Source organism: Gavialis gangeticus, unplaced genomic scaffold (assembly GCF_001723915.1).
Source record: "Gavialis gangeticus isolate Ggan-Ray unplaced genomic scaffold, GavGan_comp1, whole genome shotgun sequence".
In the NCBI taxonomy this organism is placed as follows: Eukaryota; Metazoa; Chordata; order Crocodylia; family Gavialidae; genus Gavialis; species Gavialis gangeticus.
The window spans coordinates 116,931,972-116,953,183 of NW_017729024.1; the positions used below are offsets into that span (position 1 = coordinate 116,931,972).

General features: G+C 38.7%; 1 protein-coding gene across 1 annotated transcript in view; it reads left to right on the forward strand.

Moving 5' to 3' along the window:
* Positions 1 to 21,212, forward strand: part of PTPRD (protein tyrosine phosphatase, receptor type D) — a 1,990,398-nt gene that overhangs the window by 1,708,404 nt on the left and 260,782 nt on the right. Inside the window, exons 9-10 of the mRNA XM_019517599.1 lie at positions 19,594 to 19,782; positions 20,976 to 20,984. Coding sequence (XP_019373144.1) covers positions 19,594 to 19,782; positions 20,976 to 20,984 — 198 coding nt within the window. The remainder of the gene's footprint in view (positions 1 to 19,593; positions 19,783 to 20,975; positions 20,985 to 21,212) is intronic.

Genomic DNA, 21,212 nt, shown 5'->3' on the forward strand with positions numbered 1-21,212 from the left:
CCCCATGCCAGATCTGGCCTACAAACTGATCCCGCCTATGGGATCCGGCCCACAGATCAGCCCCGTGCCACTCCTGTGGCCCACAGGGCCAGAAGTTTGAGTATCACTGATTTAGAGCATACCTTTAAGAGTCAATGTTAATATAATCTTTAACTAGATCTTTTTTTTGTAATTTTAATGGAACAAGCAATATATATATATATATATATATATATATATATATGTGTATCTCGATTATTGAGATGCTTGCTGGTTTATTTTAAGTTGGATTTTTTAAGTCTTTCTGCAACTGTGGAATGACTTGGCTGACAGGCTTACAAGGTCTGTCTATATCTATCCATCTAACTCTACACATACTTTCCCTATCACCATAATATTTGAGTTCCTGTCAAGTGTTTAAAGAATAAATAGAAATAAAAATCTGCTTGGCTGCTTTCCTTCTTTGCTAGTCTATAGGATTTATAGCTTGAAGTAGCTATAGATTTCGTGAAGAAGTTAAGGAGAGAAGCCTAGTTTCAAGAAATGAGTTCTGCATATAGTTCTGAAATTCATGTGGATTGTGGTCCCTACTGCCATCAGTTGGTGTGGAGTTCCATGAGGTCCTTCTCCTGCACCCATGAATATGGCACTATTGTCAAATGTTTTATTATTCCAATTTCACCTATAGTGAGACTTAAGTTGAGATACTTTATTCAGTTGTGGGCACCAGGTAAGCATAAAGAAACACTGGAATTTCTAAGACAATGACAGAAATTATTTACAATTTGGCTTTATTAACTAAATGTATATTCAACGTGTATACCATGCTGTTAGGAAGTGAAATACTCCAAAAAGGAGAGGAATTATTTTGGGTAGCACAAAGAGGAATCGGTATCTTGAATGGGATGACTTTCTGAATAGGTTATTATAAGGGAAAAATTAACTTCAGTAAAATTATGGAATAGTTTCCAAAGGGAAGTAGTGGTGGATGCTTCATTATTCAAGACATTTAGAATCTGACTAGATAAAGAACTGGCAAATATGCCCTTAAGAAGCTTTCCTGTATTAGTCAGAGGGATCAACTCAATGACTTATTGTAATGTGTCTTTTCTGTCCCTAATGATTTTCCATAGTTAACAAGTATTTGTAATCTAGGTCAGGAGTAAGCAACCTTTTCTGGCTGTGAGCCTGAATGACCAACTCAGAATCAGAGGCAGGCAACTGGGTGCTGCTGCCTGTTCCCAGCCATATTGAAAGGGCACCTGCAGATAGTTCCTTCTTCCATTAAATGCTGCCAAAACCCTACATCCACAGGCTTGATACAAGCATTCTGCGGGCTAGGTTCGACCTGTGGGTCATAGGTTGCTAACCCTGATCTAGGTAATATTACCATGCTAGTGCCCATACACTCATATATATTATTATTTGTAAGAAAAGTTTGATAAATTGTAGAAATAGTTAAAAGGTTATACATATTCTACAGAAAACTGAATTAGTATGCAATGAATAAGTGTTCACAGATACAGTGAAGGATTTTTTTTTTTTATATACCACTAGATATTCAGTGTGATCATAGACTTTAATACATTTCATTTTATGCCACCCATCATTGATTTTGACCTCGTTACATTTTTGGAGAGGTACCATTGAATTTCATGATAATTTAAAGTAATTATGATAGGCTTGTAGATGTCATCCTTGAGCTCAAACTATAAAACAGTAACAAAAAATCCATTTTTCATATTGTAGCTGAGTGCCTCTTGTAAAATAATAATATGCAAATAAAGTTTTAAGTTTAAAGAAAAACTACATTTTTAGACAGGTCCTATCATGCAGTTTACTGTACTGTATGTGATAAATTTGGGTTCCTCTACATAATTGCAAATATCAGATATTTGTCTGTCTTCTAAGATACGTATCTCCAGGGGATTAATGTGCCCAAATGCATGCTCTGTGATTTAAAAGCATTACAAAGCCACAGGCTGTGCTCTGAAGGGTTTACCATTTACTGTTGGATACTATACAACAGGTACACAACAAATTGTAGGCTGGGGAAGAAATGAATGGGGGCAAAAGTGAAAGAAAAGGTGAGAAAAATCCTTAGTGTTGGTATGTGCACAACTTTGTGTGATTTAGTCGACGCATCATAATGTATTTTTCTTAGTTGTGTGATTGCCAGATTATTATGCAGGTGTGGTGTTTGAACAACACCATCCCCCCTTCACTCCCTTATGCATTCCAACTGTACCTGCTGTTTTGGATAGTTCACGTAAATGGCATAAAGGTCACACAAGGGACTCCTTGAGAAGACTCTCTAAGGAGAGTGCTACTACCATTCCTTAATGGGCCAGCGAGAGCATTCCTGTGAAATGCAAGGCCTTCTTTTTTTGTTTCAGAAGCTAAGCACCCTACCTCTATCACTCCCAGTCCCTGTCACTCTAAAGTGCTAGAAAGCGTGACCAGAAATTGAGATTGTGTCCTTCTACATAGCGGTATAGAATACAACCATTATCATCCCTGACCAGAGTGATACATTTTTTTAAAATGTCAAATATATTAAATCCCAGTCTCACCACAATTATTTTGGGCTCTGTCAGCATCAGTGCTAAAGAAGCTGTTACACTGGGTAGAAATTTCAAGCCATATACGGGTTACACCATTGCTACACTATTTGCTAGAAAGAAACATCAGTGATGCATCTTTCTAAACAAGCAAGACAGACAACCTTTGTAGTACTTATAAACTTGTGAGTGTATTAATCCATGACAAGCTGTGACATTTTCCAATTTGATTAAAATATGCCAATGAAAGTTGCCATCCTTTATGTGAAGCCATATATCTGACAGCAGTGATTCTTTGTTATACTAAAGAATTTCAAATATTGGTTTGTTTATGATTCCAAGATAAATTATATGCTCTTAGTTATCTGCAAACATAGAGAAAAAGTATGTTTAATGTCATAGGAGAACACTTTTTGAAGAGCAACACTGACTTCACTTTTCCTTGCTCACAGGAAATTTGTAAAACACAGCAAAGGGAACAAAAATTCATAAGCTGGCAGAACATTAAAAATCAAGAACTGCACACGTACATTGATTTCATGGCTCATTCCAATCTACCTGATTCCTGCTAATATCTCATCACTCTACAGGTGTTAATGATCCTCTTCTCTTTTTAATGGTCTCAATCTTTGTCTAACGAAGCTATCCTTTGTCTTCAATGTTTTTATCTGTTAGCAGCTCCTGGCAATGTCTTCAATTTCACATCCCTACAGACTGTTTTTAGCTTTAGCTGTTCCTCAGACCTGAAGAAGGCACACAATTCAAAAGCTTGTCTAAATCTATTCCAACCATGCAGTTGGTCCATTAAAAGGTGTTACCCACATAAATCTTTTCCTTGAATATATTTAAACTGTCTACTAGGAAGCCATATTGCTGCATACTCATGAAAAGTTATTTATTAGCCAACAATCATCATCAAACATGGACATAGGATAGTGGGAGATGGGGGATGTTGTAATGGCAATGTGAGCTCCAGGAGTCACATTTCAGTTTTTAATGGCTATTTGTCTTAACATACAAAAAACCCACAAGCTGTAGAGGAGCTGCTCTGCTCTGCTCTCCTCTGCCCCTGAGAAGATTTTGTTAATATCTATGGGGAAGAAACTGAGATTGCTGCTTCATGGAAGAAACTCAGGCCCTCCAAACCTATCCTTGTATATTTTACAGGACCTACATCAGTTTGGGCTGGAGAGCCATTTAACAAGTTTTAGTGAGCTGTTGAGGACCAAGGGGGAGGGAGGTAGGCAGGGAGATGCTAATAGATCCTATGCAACTTGCCAACCAGCACCAGGAGCCTGAGGAGGAAGGGCGGTGTCCCACACCGCTCTGCTCTGCTGCAGCCAGGCCAGTCTGAGATGCACAGCATGCAGACTGCTTCACCCCCACCACACCCATTCTCCCCTCCCAGCTTCCTGTTGGCACCGCACAGGCCTCACGCTGCAGCCCCCAGCAGACAGGTCCACCTGAGGCAGAGCACAATGCTGTGCCCTGAGTAGCCACCCCACCGCTGCATGACACTGGGAAAGTCAGGGGTGGCTGCCCCAGGCTAAGCCTCCCCACCCCTCCCTCCCCCACACACAGCTTGCATGGACCCTTCTAGTGGGACCATGGCAGCAGTGGCTCATCACAGTGGGTGGGCTGAACAGCGACTCTGTGCTGAATTATGCCCCGTCCTGTGGGAGCCCAGCTGCCGGCAGCTGTGGTGTCAGGACTGCATAGCAACAGTACCAACAGGAAGCCAGGCAGAGGGGGAAGGATGCAGAGGAGTCTGTGTGCTGCCTGGCCCAGCTGCAGCTGAACAGAGTGGCACAGGGAGCAGCCCTCCCTTCTCAAACTTATGGTGGCAGCTGATGGGCCACACAGGATCAATTGGCAGGCCATATTTTGCTTACCCTGACCTGCACACTCACTGATCATCTCTATGGAGGTGTTGTGCCTACTTTTTCACTGATTTTCTTATTCCACTCACCCTACAGCTTCCTAAATAAAGGCATTGTGGCTTTATGTTAACCACAACGATAGAACTAGATCCAATTTCCATCTGATTCTGAGCCCTTTCCTAAATTGTTGGAGAAAGAATGTCTGATCCTCCAAGGCCTGTCCTCAACTTGTAAGTCTTAATATAGGTCCAGTGGTAGCAGGAGGCTGATTCCACAGATGTTGCTGACCTTTGTCTCATATTCAGAAGTAAAATAGCCTTGCAGCAAGCCCATCCATCCCCCTTTCCTGCTTTCCTCATCCCCTTTCTGCAGACCACTACATGATGACTTTCCTTTCTCCAATTGAAAAGCTTATAATTTTGTCAAGTTTCTGTCATCTCCATGAAAGATTCAGAACTGTGTATTCTGTGTCTTTTACCACCTTACAGTATTTTAGCTGATGCCTTATTGCAGCAGTTCTTGGGCAATACCATGCACGGTGTTCTGCAGCCTTACATTTGTCTTGTTACATCTAGTGTTCTCCTAATTGATGAACACACTCACATCAATGAGAGAATAAAAAAGAAAAAAGAATGGTGATACTGTATCTATTGATTATCACTTTGTAACCAGGTAAGTGTTATGAATGTTTTATGCACCTTTCAGAGCTATTGAAAATGAACTTTCCATTACCTTTAGTGAAACCTTATTTTAAAATTTCTATTCTGTTCCATCATCTCAAATGTAATTTTGGATATTAATATAGCTCTATAGACATTTTATTCAATTCACAGTTTTGCTTTACTATGCAGTATCTGCTGTAATGATTATTTAAGGTCATTCTTGTATATAATCTCTACATGTTTCCTTTCTACTCGTTACTGTTAATGCGCACTATATTTAGAACATAACTATTATGATAATACTTATTTATAATTCTGTGTAGTTATTTATCAGATTATTTGTTTATTTACTTTACACTAGCATGTATTTGCCACAATCCTGATTGGTTTGCCAATTGTGCTGCATTAAAGGCATACAGGAGTACATGATCTCTGCCTTGAATATTTTACAATCTAATCTAAGCCTTTTAGTTTCAAATAGCACATGTCATCAATGGTTAAGACTTGAGAAATATATATATCAGATTTGCTACTGGGCTAGAAATCCAAAAATACTTTTCCCAAAAGTAAAAAGGAGACTGAAGTGGGATGCACTTCTTTCCCAGTTTCTCCAATATCGGTGTCTTCCATTTGGCAGCAAAGCTTACAGTGAAATTATTAAGGTATGTTGGATTTAGTGTTTAGACTGCATTAAAAAAATTATTTACTAAAACATGGGTACTTGGGAAACACTGACACCAGTGTGCTATCAGTGACAGTCAAGGCCTACCAACTATTACTCTGGGAAGTCTCCTTTTCAGGAAATCTTCACCATCTAAGCTTTAGGTTGTATTAAATTCTGCTCTAGTTCAGTTGAGCAGTGGGGACAAGGGTTGAGTATCTCCTCATTTGAAAATACCTGTTGCTGGCCAGACTCCTGTCCTATGCCATCTTCATGCCTTCTTTCTCGGTGGTTGTTGCTGCTAATGAAAATGCAATAAAAATTCCTATAGCCACAAAAGAGGAAGAGTCTTGGGGTGCAGACAGAAGTGACAAGTTTTGCCCCATATGGCCATGGAAAGCAATGTGTGTGTGTGTGTGTGTGTATATATATATATGTGTGTATATGTGTATATATGTGTGTGTGTGTGTGTGTGTGTGTGTGTGTGTGTGTGTGTGTATGTGTGACCAAACACAAGTATATGGCTGCAGACTGCTTAAAAATGGCAGATTGGGTGAAAATCTGACCCCTCATCGCATGAAGGGTCAGGTGAAGTTGTTTCAAAACAGTGTGTCTTCTGTAACATCTGTCTGCGCTGCCTCCCAGCCACGAAATGTTTTCAGAATGGGAGGGGGAAAAGGGAGTGAAAGGAGTTCAGTCTGGGGGGTTCTAAGCCCCCACTGGAGCCATTAGCCATCTGAGACATCAGGAAGGTGTCTCTGATGTATTATGTTCTTCATATATTATTTGATTCACCTAACAAAATAGTCCAATTATCATCAGAACATACTTTTAGTGTTTATGTTACATATTAATGTATTTTTCCCCCAAACTCGCTCTTAAAAGGTGCCCTTATCTACCTAGGCGCAGGAAGTGCTCATTGCACTTTTTTCCTTCAACATTGGTCTTTGGTGTACCCTATAAATTATTCCAAGACAAAAATTCTCCAATCAAGTTTTGAGGCATAAGAGTACCCACAGGATTTGTGGTATTCTTAGGTTTATTAGCTTGAGTTTACAGTCTAGTGCCTAGTGAAATGTTAGGTCACTATCTTGCTCTATTGACTAATTGAGAACTAATTAGGAAGCATGTATATTTCAGACCATATTATTAATTCTCAATATATTACTTATAGGCTTGGAAGAGTTCAATTTTTATTTTATTTTTTTATTTTGACAGCTAAAATAGATGTTTATTTTTAAGCATTTATTTCAATTTTTATCTATTGAAATTTTCAGGATTGTGTGAAATTAGGGGTATGTTTTGATTGTTATGAATATAAATTTTGGGGATTATGTGAAATTAAGGATGTGGGGGCAGATAATTTAGAAATATAGAAATTAAATTTCCATAATTCAATAAAGCATACCTTTATGTGCATGTGTGGGTGTGCACACACACACTGGCCACAGCGGGAGCTAGGCTCTGCTGGGAGAGGGGGTTGGAAGGGCAGGGCTGGTAGCAGTCAGGAACCTGGTGCTGCTGACCCCTTGCTCCGCCAACATCTTAAACTGGGCTCCCAGGCTCCCCACTTCTACCAGCCCTGCCTCTCCAACTCCGCCTCCCAGCACAACCTTACCAGCATGGCCCCTAGTTTCTGCAACAACTGGTGTATGTGTGTGTGTGTGTATGTGTGTGTGTGTTTTCGTTCTCCTTTATGTAAATTTATGTGTTTACCAGCAGAAATATTTTTCCATCAGTCTGTGAGTGTCGCATTAGATAGATGTTTATTGGTGTCTATTGATGAAAATTGGATCCTGCCAAGCCTAGGTGTTTATTTGATTTGCCTAAGTATGAATATGGTTTAGTTATCATGAGAATTTTTTTTAAGTGTCTACCTTATATGTAAAAATATGAATCTTAATAATGGGTAAAATACAAGGGAAAACAACTGGCCTCCATTCTGATTGTGGTGGTTATTACAAGAGCTCTTTTTCTGTGACCTTATCTTAAAATATAATGAAAAGTATTTGATATACTTAATGGTAGAAAATTTGATGGCTGTGCTCCTTATTATGACACCATAACAATGTATGTAGTGTGAAAATCAACGTTTGCAATTAAGAGTCTGCTTATTGCTCTACTACTACTACTATTATATGAGAATTGTAGAAATGCAGGTACCAGTATGCTAAAAATATAGGTTAGAGCAAACTTGTGTTTCTTAATCCTCATTCTTGGCAAGTCCCATTTTAACCCTGATTTAATATAATCCTAATCCTAACACTGTCTGGAATCCAGACCTCAAATTGGAAGTGGTAAACAGGGAAATTCAAATCCTTCTCCTCCTTTGCCCTACTCTTTCCCATTATTCTATCAAGCAAAATACATTTGAGGCAAAAGATACTCATATATTTGTATTTTCATGGAATTCATAGACATGTAAAGCATTCATTGTCCTGTATCTTTTGACATGTGTGTTGTTTATGTATGTAAACACATGCTACTGTGCATTTAAAAAGGGTTTTTTCATTGTCGGATCTATTACTTCTCTTAGTGAGATAATATCAGCTCCCTAGTCAACTGAGGTGGTCAAGCTGGATCCCACAAGAGATGGGGGGAGTTGACAGGCTGTTTTCTACAAGAGCCCAATGACTCTGAAACACATTTGTCTGAAACAGTCCAAATTTGATGAACTCCCAAAAGGTATCCGTTTGGAGAGGGCTGGTATATTTATGAGAGAAGAAGGTATTTTCAAGTATTTGACCAAGACTTTGTTTGCTGAGTAGCTCATGTGACATAGGTTAGGTTTCAAATCAGCTAACTGCTTGTTTATATAGGTACACATAATATGGGCTGAATCTGATTCTCCAAATTAAATACAAGCAAATACCTGATACAATCCTTTGGAAACTGGAAAAAACTCTACATGCAGCCACTTCATTTACATATTTTCTCCTCTGGGCATATAAACACAGTTCTCTTTCTTCTAACTAGTGAGCAAAATAAATCACCGGATTTTCAGGCCTTCATAGAAAAGCATACATGATAGGCATATGCTGCACTACACTACCATGTACTACGGTTACAAAGCTTGTCTGTGGCTTGGGTGCAAATGTAGTGTCAAGCCCTTATTGTGAAAAAGAAAAGCAGACTTTAAACTGAATCAGTTCCTCCAATTCCTAATCTTGTAATTTAGTTCTCACTTGTGAAAAGAGACCTGTTAGCTTTGGTCAACCAAGTCACACGGAGAAGGGCTTGCAAAGTGTGGCATAGTTTTAGACCTATTTTGCAAACAGTGAGAATGTGAAAGATAGAGTCCAAGTTTCCTTTCATGTATGTTCTTCTTTACTAAAATTACCGAATCCAGAACTATACTAAATAAATGCATGTGTTAAACCAGAGGTCTTATTTAATGCTAAATACTATGGGTGCGTGAAATGGGCCATTTTCGATTCAGATTTGACCTGAATCAGGGACAGTGATTTGATTCATTGATTCGGATCACTGTCTCAATTCAATTCGGCCAAATCCGAATCTGAAGTTTTGATGCTGATTAGGAGAATTAGCGATTTGGCCATAGACAAAGCTTTAAATGATTTTTATATATACCTCGAGGTACCAGGTACTTGTGAATGCTGCAATGGTGGGGTGGATGGAGCGTCCCACAGGAGTGTAGGGGGGACCCCCTGCGTGCTTGGCAGAGAACCCAGAAGTAAACTGGAAGTGCTTCAGGTTCTCTTTTGGGTTTGCTGCTAAGCATGCTGGGAATCCCCCACAATCCTGTGGGACGCTCTATCTGCCCCGCCGTCTCAACATTCACGAGCTGCCTGGTACCTTGAGGTATGTAAACAAACCATTTAAAGCTGTGGGTATGGCCAAATCATCGAATCTCTCTGAAATGATTTGGAGGGTTCAGATTCAATTCGGAGAGATTAAAGGGTCTCCTGATTTGATTTGGATTTGGAAATTCAGCTGCCGAATCAGGCTGAATCTTCGCCGAATCGAATCAGTGACTGAAGCTTCACACAGTCCTACTAAATAATCATAACAATGAATACTAACTTAATGCAATATGAAATTGCAGCTTCCACATTCATACAAATGATAATTTGGTCTGAGTGGTTCTATGTTCTGTTATATAGACATTACTTTGCAATTTGTGGGGGAATTGCATACAATGCTACTAAACAGGTTTGTTTTATTTTCCACTGAATGTGCTTTACTCACCTGCTCAATGTGCTAAGAATATTTTTTAAATGTATGTTTCATATTGGTACACTCTATGGGCAGCTTTTGATATGCTGAATAATCTTCGATGAGTTTCGTATCAGTATCCAGTTTTCTATTCTTGCATAGCATAATTAACTGAAACAGAAGAGAAATCTTTAGGGACATGTGTTCCTTGTAACTGTTTACAATATATATCTACATCTATTTTGCAAAAAAGCTTTTACTCTTGCTGACTAAGTTACATCATCACTAAGGCCAGGTACAAACATTACACTTTTACCAGTATTAATGATTGGAAACTGGTCTATACCTGTAACAACAAAAGTTTGGTACTCAAAACTAGTCTACACCCATAACAGAACAGAAGTTTGGCACATGTAGACTGGTTTAAAAATGGCGAAACCCAGTCTAAGATTTGGCCTCTGCTTCCACCACCAAAGAGTGAATACATTCTGTTCACTGTTGCGTAACTTAAGTCTATTCCACCTCAGGCTTTTTGAATGTCTGTACCTAGCCAACGTAAGCATATCCATCTGCAGATAATAGCTTTGAACAGAGGACCCTGGGATAAGAATTCATTGTGTGTTCATAATTACTTTTTTGGCAAAATGCTACTTTGTACAATATTTCAGTAGGAATATTTATTAACTGGCAATTTTCTGATGCTGTATATGATTTCAGTCCAACTTAGGGTAGTCTTTTATATATAATTAGAAATTGCTTTGTTTGTATTTTTAAAAGTTCATTCATATGCATAGTTCTTCAATAAGTATCTAGAATACTAAGTTTGCTGAAAAATGTTGATTTGGCTTTTATTTTTTTCTCTTTTATTTTAGAGTTTTCAATCCTGTATTCAGTTCAGTTGTGGGAAGAATGATTTTGAATAATATGGTCATGATGTCAAAACAGTGCAAATTATATGCTGCTGCCATCTGGAATAGTGAAAATAAAAGCTTTATTTACACTGTTCTTTGAAATAATAAACTTTATTGCAGCAGTTTATCTTCAATATCTGCAGTGTATAAGGGGAATACTCCATATGTGGGTCGTGAATGTGCCTTTTTTATTCCAGGAGCTAGAGAATGATTTTAAAAATTGCCAGTGGCAAAGCTATGAGAGAATCTTGAAATAGATTCTTTTTACTGAATAGAATGGAAAATCACCTTCCCTTTCCACAGAGAGATACCAGGAAGTTCTTTCAAAAACAGTAATTTTCTCCAATCTGAATCTTTTTTATCTGATATCAGGTTATATAGACTTAAATTGGGGATAAATAAGGACACTGCAACTTGTTTTGGATATTTTCAGTTTTATTTTATATCTCTAGCATGTTGATATGGTTGTGGAAACAGTCAACTGCATTCTCACTTCTTGGTTACATCTGTGAGACAAAAGGCATCCTTCAGGGCAATAAGAGGAGAATTTAGCCCAAAGATTTCCAACACTTATCACTTTTTAAAAACAGCCATCTTATATGTGAGTCAGCCAGTGATTCAAAAGTGACTTTGTACTCATAATTCAGATGGTAGAATTTACTAAACGAAAACTTCCATAACTTTATATATCCCATCCTCTCTACCACAAGTATTGGGACATAAGTTTCAGTGTTTCTAACCAAAATGCTTTCCAGTACTGTTTCAATGAGGCCACAGAAAACAAATCAGTGATGCAGAAAACTTGATCTGGAGCCAGATTTCAAGGTACTTAAGGTGTAGGTGGCTACCTGGTAGAGTTTTCAAAAGAACCTAGGCACAAACCTTACTGTAGGTGAAAGGAGCTTCGGCCCTTCTGAAAAATCCAATAGGTGTCTTTTGCACCTTCAGGTGCCTAAATAAAAAGTCTTACCCTGTTTCCTGCATACACACACATACGTGTATGCCCCTTTTCAGAGAGAGGGTTTGTAAGCATACTGCATCCAGTAATTAATTTTGATTAGGCTTGAAGAAGCACTTTTTCTTGTTGGTATATTTTCTATCTCAAAGTAATCCACATATGTGTATTTATTAATATTCAAATGGAATTGTTCTAATAAATACAACTGTATTAACATAGTACTTCCCAAACCTTATGGTATTAAATACAATAAAAACTGTGTGCATTCTATAATAAAACTCCTCATAAAAGCTTCAGATAATCAGAAATAGAACAGGTCTGATACAGAAAAGATTAGTGAGTAAGAAATTATAAGTATGGGCTTAAGGTGTAAATAAAAGAAAGACTTTGAAGGAAAAGTTTGCAAGTGATTTAAAAGTAGGGAAGAATGAGCATGTCTACACATCACCCTATGTTGCTGAAGCAACATACTACATCGCCATACAACACACTACAGCGATGTGGCAATCACATGAGTCTGTACATTACTGGCAGCTACTTTGCCATAGTGGAACACTCCTCCTTTTTAGTGCACCGCTACGGTGAAGTAACAGCTAAAACGAACCTGTAACAACGTCGCTGTAGGGTGATATATAGATGCGGCCAGTGATGCTTATAAGAGTTTCAAGCAGGAGTAGTTTCCATACAGTAAAGCCCAGTGTTCAGCAAGCTGAATTCATCTTTCCTGATTTGCAGAATGTGGACAATCTTTTTCCTTTTATGGAACTTCTACACCATTCATCAGTTGAGTTCTCTATTACACTGTACAGCTGTTAACCCCAAAGAACATCCTTAATACATGAACATGTGCTTGACTTTGGATGGTAAATGGCAGATGATCTATTGTCCTTGAATGTGAGTTTATGAGCATCTTTGCTTTTGGCTATGGCTGTGAACAGACATTCATTTTTAGCAGTGGAAATTTCCACTGCCAGAAATATTTCCAGGACAGCCTGCAACTGCCCCTTCTCTCCTGCACCTCACGCCTTCCCCAGACTGGGCAGTTCCGATATGGGGAAGGCATTTGGACCAGCAGCTCCTCCCATTTTCCCATTCTTGTGGGAGAGTAGAGCAGCAGGATGAGACTCCCCATAGTTCTCCATAATGGGCACACCCAGGTCAGAGGAACAGCCCCTCATAAAATAGTCTGGGAGAGGACTGGAGCAGCATAATAAAGTCTCTACACACTCCTTAGTTCAAGGCCTCCTGATCTGAAGAATGTATGTGGAGCAAGGAACGGCTCCTCCTACACCTGGCTCCTGGTAGCCAAGTGTGGAGGGAGCACCAGAGCAACCCTACTGCCCACTCCTAAGATTGGGTACCCTGGCTGAAGGAACAGGTAGAGGGGCTTGGCCTCACTACTCCAGTTTGGTCTCCCAGTAAACTGGAGTGTCCCCTACCCATTCCCCAAACCAGGAGCATTGCCCTGCTTCTTCACTTCCCTTCCAGGCCAGACCAGGAAGGGAGCACATAACCATTTCCTCTTTCAAGAGAGTTTCTCTCACAAGGGAGATCTGACACCTGGAAGTTGTTTCTCCTGGAAGGTACATATTTGCCCTGGTAGCAATGGAATGAATGCTTCTATGCATATGATTTATGCTGGGAGAGCAGAGTTCCCTGTATGTAGCCGTAGTCTTTCCACACAATGTGTGGAGAATTCTACAATCAAGAGACTTGCTTCTTTTGACAGGAGTGGGGTATGACTCCTAGGATCCCCTCAATGGTCCTTACATAATTTATGCTGGTACTTGTGATCATACCACTGCTCTTTTCTAGAAAGCATCTGCTGCTTCTGAGAAGATGAGATAATGGCATAGGTTGGATCCTTGCATGCCAAGATTGTAATAATTTTCCACCCTTCTGCAAGATGTAGCTGCTGCTGGAAAGACTAATAAATTTGTCTGTTGCATTGAAATACCAGAATTTTGATAGGGAATCCTAGTGAAAAGGGATACAGTATACTTTAGTAAATAACCTATACCTTTATCATGATGTAGAAGGTACAACAGAGTTCAAACGTTAGGAATATAACTATCCTTGCATTGTAGGGAAAACAGGTGGGAAGAGGATTCATTAAAAACTTAAGGAAGTTGAGAGGAGGAGATCAAATTTTCATCTCTGAGAAAAAAATGTGACCTTTCATGTCGCTACAGTGTCAATGAAAATTTTATCTCAAGAGTAAATGTTGGTTGAGCAGATTAATATCATCTGGATTTGTACACACTGCTTCTTCATGTATTTTGTATTTTTTTTAAATATACATGCTTATTTGGGTATCCTCACTCTTGTCTGCTTCCTCTAAAGCTTATTTCTAGATATGTGGGTTTCATGCTGCGTCTTCTAGCTCCATAGCTTTGTACAACAACTTCCAGACTTTGTAAAATATGATTATCCTACTGAATGGGATGAAAAAATACTATCACTTTTGCTTTAAGGTACAGTGAAAAAAAGAATTATGCTGTATAAGGCTTAAGTAAACCTTTAGAGCCTGAATCTCCACTCTCTTATACTAGTTTTCTACCAATGTAACTTCATTGAAGTCATGTCAATTCCTTGTATGCCTGCAGCCTCCAAAACTGAGGCTGCCATTTGTACTGTGATAGTGAATGCACTGCTTTTGACATGTGAATGTGTAGGCCACATGGTTTTCCATGTGCATTGCTAAGAAGCAGCTGAGACCCTGACATCTCACAACACAAGTAGCAGCAGATGTGGAAATCCTAGTAAGCCTGTTTAGAGATTAACGTCAACCAGACCAATTGCACATATGAGGAATGGACCTTCAAAATAACTTGATCCTTTGCTGGTAAAGAGAATATGTAATATGAAACTATGCAAGACGGTTCCAAATCATTCTCCCATAAGAGTTCACATCACAGGAAACAGTCTTTGAAGTTGCCTTGTTCAGTTCCTACATTCAACTAAGAAATCATTTGTAGAACTCTGTCAGCAGCTGGAAATTATACTAGCACAATGCTGAAAGGAATTTTGTTAACTCCTGTTATGGAATATAGGGTCAAATACCAGCTTATATTATTAAGACAGTTAAAAGATTCAAAGAATGTGCTTTATGTAGATCTGTTTTATCTGCCATCCCAAACAAAATATGTATTACTTAAGTGACTCATTGAGCACAAGGACATAATAATCTGCCCTTTAATGGCCCCTCAAAATGACAGTGCCAAATGGCTTTGTGAAGGTCAAGTCTGATTTAAATTGTTGATGAATTAGGAGCTAATTCAGTATGATTGAATATTAATATGAAACAGTGGTACGTACTGCAGTTTAAAGCTTAATGAGCACATTAATGAACAGCCTGAAATGTTTTTCTTTTTACCTCATGTAGATTTTTAAACTGTTACTCTATTGATAATTTGTAATGGCATTTTTCTTTTCTTTTTTTCCCCTGAAAAGTTTGTGCGGCTAAGAGGGTTGTTCATTGATTTGATTCTCAGGCCTATAGCACAGCATGTTTGATGATCTGTCAAACTTGTTGTCATCAAATTGCAAAGACAGTTTTATACAAATCACTAATAAATTTAGAGGGGAAAAAAGCAATTAACAACTTATAAATGACACCCACTGAGATAAGCATTCCAATTAGAAATTTCATTATTTCCCCAGTCCATTTTATGTTGAATATTGGGTTTTATTGCCAAATACCTGACAGCCAGATTGGAAACAAGCCACAACTGTCAAAGTATAACAGCTCTGGCTATTTGAATCTGTTACATTGTGATGTTTCTCATGAAAATTTAATGAAGAGAGTGTATTCAAAAAGGTTCTGTGCATAAGGGGGACGAATGGAATTTAATTACCCTTATTAAAAATAAGAAAGGAAAGCTCTTTACATACTCCATCCTATTAGCATGCAAGATAGATTATCTTTGTTGTGCACTTGTGTATCTGAATAAGGGACTCTGGAGTATTCTTTATGAGCCAAGAAAGAAAGAAAGGTCATACAAATGCATTAGAGTGCTTTCTGCATGGCACAAGTCAAACGTTGTCAGTTATTCCCAAGGTAAAGGATTCACATCTTATAAATGGTTATTACATTTAGATTTCTTTGGTAAGAGCCTATAGCGAGTGGCCCACTACTACAAGCCTTTGACACTTGCTGCTGATTGGTGGAGATATTTGCTCTAAAGAAAGATGAAAACTTGCCACAGAATTGTGACTACTGTACCAAAGCAGTATTTATATGCGTTCACGTTGCAAGTGATCAAGTCACCCTAGGGAGACAGAAGTCACTAGGGAATGCAAAGATTTGTCAGGCTTTCAAGAATAGCCTGATGAAATTTTTTCAAAAGGGTCTGAAAGTTATATTGAAAGAACTTGAAAAGATCACACCATTTCTGTGCAAAGAAAGTAATGTAGTTGACATTGGATAATTCCTAGTAAATTATTTTTATCCTTTAAAGAATTGCATGTCGATAACTGCCAAGCAAGACATTTAGTAATAAAGCCTGCATTACACAGTATCTATTGATTCCCCCTTTGTTTTACTGTTCTTTTTGAGGCAAAGTAAGAACAGCTATATAACTGTAAAAACATCTATGGAGTCTTTATGGCAGTAAAAAACAACTTAGTTTGATTCAAATAGGTAATTATTTCTAGGACCGCTGGATTTGTCAAATACTGCCTGCCCCTTCCAGTGTTACTTCCTAGGCCATCAGGCATTTACCTACCTGTGTTTGTCTGCAGTTTCCAGCTGAGGATTATTTACAAAAGAACTCAGGGAAGTTGCACATTTCCTCTTCTAACTACCTTCAAAAATCCTTGTATAAAAAAATTAATTCCTGCATACTGTGACCTTCTCAGTTGAAGGTATTTTCCTCAGTTGAAATTCATCTCCATACAGAGGGCTAAGGCCAACATGGCCACTGAAGTTCCTCTTAAGTCCTATATCAGGGCCATTTTACAGGTTACCTTTAAACCATCATAAAGGTACTTAAAAATCACCCATTAAAGGGTATTAACCCATCATAAGTACCCTCTACACATTTTAAAGAATCAGACTTCCCCAGGCTTTCTGGTCTCGCTGAAACTGACAAGGCAGCTCCACACTGAGAGAACAAAGTGCTCAAGAATAGCCAACATGGATTCACCAAGAACAAGGTATGCCTGATCAACCTTATTTTCTTCTATGATAAGGTGACAGGTTCTGTGGATGCGGGGAAGAAGTGGAAGTAATATTTTTTGACTTTAGCAGGGCTTTTGACATGGTCTCTCATGACCTTTTCAGTAACAAGCTAAGGAAATAGACACTAGATGAAAGTACTGTAAGATGGAAAAATGCCTTGTTAGATCATTGTACTCAACAAGTAGTCATCAATGGTTTAATGTCTAGCTGGGAAGAAATATGAAGGGTTGCATAGGGGTCTGTCCTAGTATTGTTTAATGTCATTTGGATGATGGGTTTAAGGGCATTTTTAGCAAATTTCTGGATGACACCAAGCTGGGTGGAGTTGCAGAAACTCTGATGGGTAGAGCTAGGATTCAGAATGATCTAACTAGACTGGAGAAATGGTCTGCAATCAACTAGTTGATTAAAAAAGGACATGTGAGAAGTCCTGCAATTGAGGTGGTATAATTGTATGCATAAATATGGACTGCTGAATGATTGGGTAGGGTGTGGTAGTGCAGAGAAGAGACTAAGGATTATAGTGGTGTAAGCTAATTATGGGCCAACGGTTTGTTGTTGCAAAAAAAAAAAAAAGCCAACAATGTGTTCTGGATTATATTAATAGTAGTGCCACTTGAAAATCAAGGAAAATGATATGATTCTTCCAGTCTAATCATCAGCTGTGAGACCTTACATGGAGTACTGTGTCCAACTTTGGGCCCAACACTTCAAAAAAGACGTGAACTGTTTGGAAGGAGTCCAGCAGAGAGCAACAGAAATGATCAGAGGCTTGGGAGGCAAGATTTATGAGAAAAGGCTGCACAAGTCAGTGTTTTTTTAGTCTGAAGAAGACAAGACTGGGCACATCTACCTGAGACATTTAATGTAATGTTGACACATTAAATGTTTTGGCATCTACATATACAGGGCAATTAGGCTGGAGTAAACTAATAAACTCCACATCAGGAGAGTACTTGTAAATGCAGAATATAAGATGTTTAATCACCTGTCTTGTAAATACAAGTACTATCCTGCTAAGGAGTTTTTTTACTCTGCAGCAGTGCACGTGTAGATGCTGGAGGGGCTGGCTGGAGCACAAGGGTGTTTCAGTTCGGGGGCTGCCTGCTGCCTAGCTCCACAGTGCAGCACGCTCATGCCCTGGTCAGCCTCTCCACAGCATGTTGAGCTCAGAGGCAGCAGCCCCTGGCTGGCAGGTTGACGTCCCAAGGGCTGTTTCCTCTGCCAGTCAAGGTTCCTCCACCTTGGCCTAATGTTTTGCATTCTGGCGCCCATTCAAACTGCATGCCTGGGAGCAATAAACTCCATAGCAAAAAACCCTTCGTATTTCTTCCCAGCTAGACATTAAACCATTGATAACTACTTGTTGAGTACAATGATCTAACAAGGCATTTTCCATCTTACAGTACTTTCATCTAGTGTGTATTTCCTTAGCTTGTTCTTGAAAAGGTCATGAGAGACCATGTCAAAAGCCTTGCTAAAGTCAAGAAATATTACTTCCACTTCTTCCCCGCATCCACAGAAGCTTCATCAGTGGAAATTTAATTTGGAGATTAAGAGGAACTTTCTGACTCTAAGCGTGATCAGACAGGCACAGGAGCAGGCTACCACTTGGAACATCATCCAATTTTTTTCTACTTCTTTCAGTTATCAAGGTCATTTTGAACCATAATTCTGTTCTCAAAAGTGCCAGCTACTTTCGCCACCCTGGTGTCATCCTCAGATTAGACAAGTGTATGCCCACTGTCTACTTCATTCTTCTAGTAGTTAATGTGTACATGCCATTGAGGCACAGAAAGGAAATATACTGAGTTATTTGCTCAAGGTCAGACACAGGGGTGTGTCTACATGAGATTCAGTGTAGCTAAAGCGATGAGCTACATTGCTGTAGATCATTTCTATGGCAATGTAGTGTCAGTGAGCAGAAACCATGACACTGATGCTAGTGCCCAGTAGCGTTGGAAACAACCCATGTGGCGCCGGGACTGTGCAGTTACTGCACAGTCATTTAGTACTTGCTTAAGCAAGTAACAACTGTGCAGCCCAGCGCATGTGTGGACATGCTCAGAATATCTATGATGGAGCAGGTAGTTTAACCTGGTTGTCTCCTATCCCAGGATAATGCTTAAATTAGTAGATCATCCTTCTTTTAGGTGCTCATACTACATTTGTTACATAAGAAAGCATTTTTTTTCACTTTTATTTCAACATTATAAAACAAAGACCTGCAAGAAGAGCCATCAGTATGATCATGTACTGCCATTAATGTTTAAAAAGTATACCCAGTATATAATGGTCAGATTCTCAGCTATGCCTAATTAATGTGTCATGTAATTGATGTAAAATGGTTTATAAACTGCCTTTTACAGTCCCTCATTTTTATGCTGACAGCCACTGGCATAGTACATTGGGAGTTCCTGTGGACTGTGCTGGCTTCAGTGGTCCCATGGAGCCACTGTATCATTGGTTCTCCAGCCATTCATACCTTTGCTTACCTCAACTGACACATCTGTGCAAAGCAGTTCATGCTGTGGATTTGATTCTGTCAGTTCTATCTATGAGATTTTTTTATATAAATAATGGAAATCATTTTATAAAATAAGACTGTGTGTTTCCTTTTCAGAGGATCAAATTCCTCGAGGTTTTCCTACCATTGACATGGGTCCACAGTTGAAGGTGGTCGAACGTACTCGTACAGCCACAATGTTATGTGCAGCCAGCGGCAATCCTGATCCTGAAATAACTTGGTTCAAAGACTTCTTACCTGTGGACACAAGCAATAACAATGGACGCATCAAACAGTTACGATCAGGTAGGGTCTTGTTACTGTTTCCACTAAAGCCTGGAGTTGTTCTCTCTCACCTTTTTATTTTATTTTTTTTAATTTATAGGTAATAATTTCTCTTCCTCTTATCTTTTCTGTGTTACTGAGTGTGTTATCCATGTCTGTAATGTTGTCATAACCTTCTCCAGAGTCTGTCTCTCTGTGTTTTGCAGCTTCTGTTTACTCCGCATTGCTCACTGCTGTGACTGTATTTTTTATAATTTTTTCTTTACTGCTTTTCAGCAGTATTTGATGGATCCATTTTCTCCTCTTTCTTTCTTTTTTCATTTTAATTTTTTTTAACAAATTTATTTCAACATTGGACTTCATTCAGAACTTGCAAGGAGTGCCAATGGTTATATTCATCAAAATCAAATCTTTCATATTAGACACTAAAAATATTCAATAAAAATGTGTTTTGTGTTGTCTTTTCCACATTTGAACCCACCAAAGATTAGCCAGTTTGGACACATCTTCTTTCTGCTCACTAATACATAAAACACAGTACTTTTTCCAGGTGTAAATGTTCCTTTAAAGGAAGTGGGGGGGAAAAAAGTCCTTGGGTAGCCTATGAAAGGAGGGCTTTTTTCTGGTTGAGTATTTTTCCAACACATTTAGCCACAGTAGTGTGCGCCAACGCTAAAGCTTTCTGAATCCTACATTGTCTGGATCTACAGAAGCCTGCATTTGGTGTAGACTCCAGCTTTCGCTGCTCTCTCTCTTTGCCCGTTGCACTTTCCTAATAGTCCTTTCACCCTTCTCTCCCTCTCCCAGTTTATTCTTTTGTTCTCTTTAGATTTTAAAAAAGTTTAAAAAGGTAACTCTAAATTCATTAAGTTCTAAAGCTTATCCCTGAATAACATAAAGGGGATATAATAAGGCTTTTGCCTTGGCAATTGTAGTTATATTACTGTAGAATCTAAGTTGTTTAATCACCTGTCTTCCCAGAGTTCTCAGCTTTTGACCTGTCCTGTGATGTTAAATCGTCTTGTTAACTGACTCTTTGCTTGTTGTCAGCAGAACTGTGTAAATTAACCTTCTGTTAATGTAAATTAATTAATTTTTCACATGTGCCGTAGATTATTTAGTATATAAAGCTTTAACTGAAAACTGTGCCAAATTATAAGGAATATAATAATATTTTTATGCTGTCTTTCTTCTCTCCGTATTTAAATCTCCAGAATCTATTGGTAAGTGCTTAGTTCTGAAGCGCACTTCACCCCCACTAATTTCCATATCAGAATATTATTATTATTATATTATTATTATTATTCTTAAAATGCATGGCATGCATTTTACCGTCAGTGTAGTCACCAGAACTCTGTAGTGGCGCACATACACACACTTCCACGGAAACGTTATTGTACTAATCATAGCAACACTTATCTAGAAGAAATAATACACAAGTATCACATAGA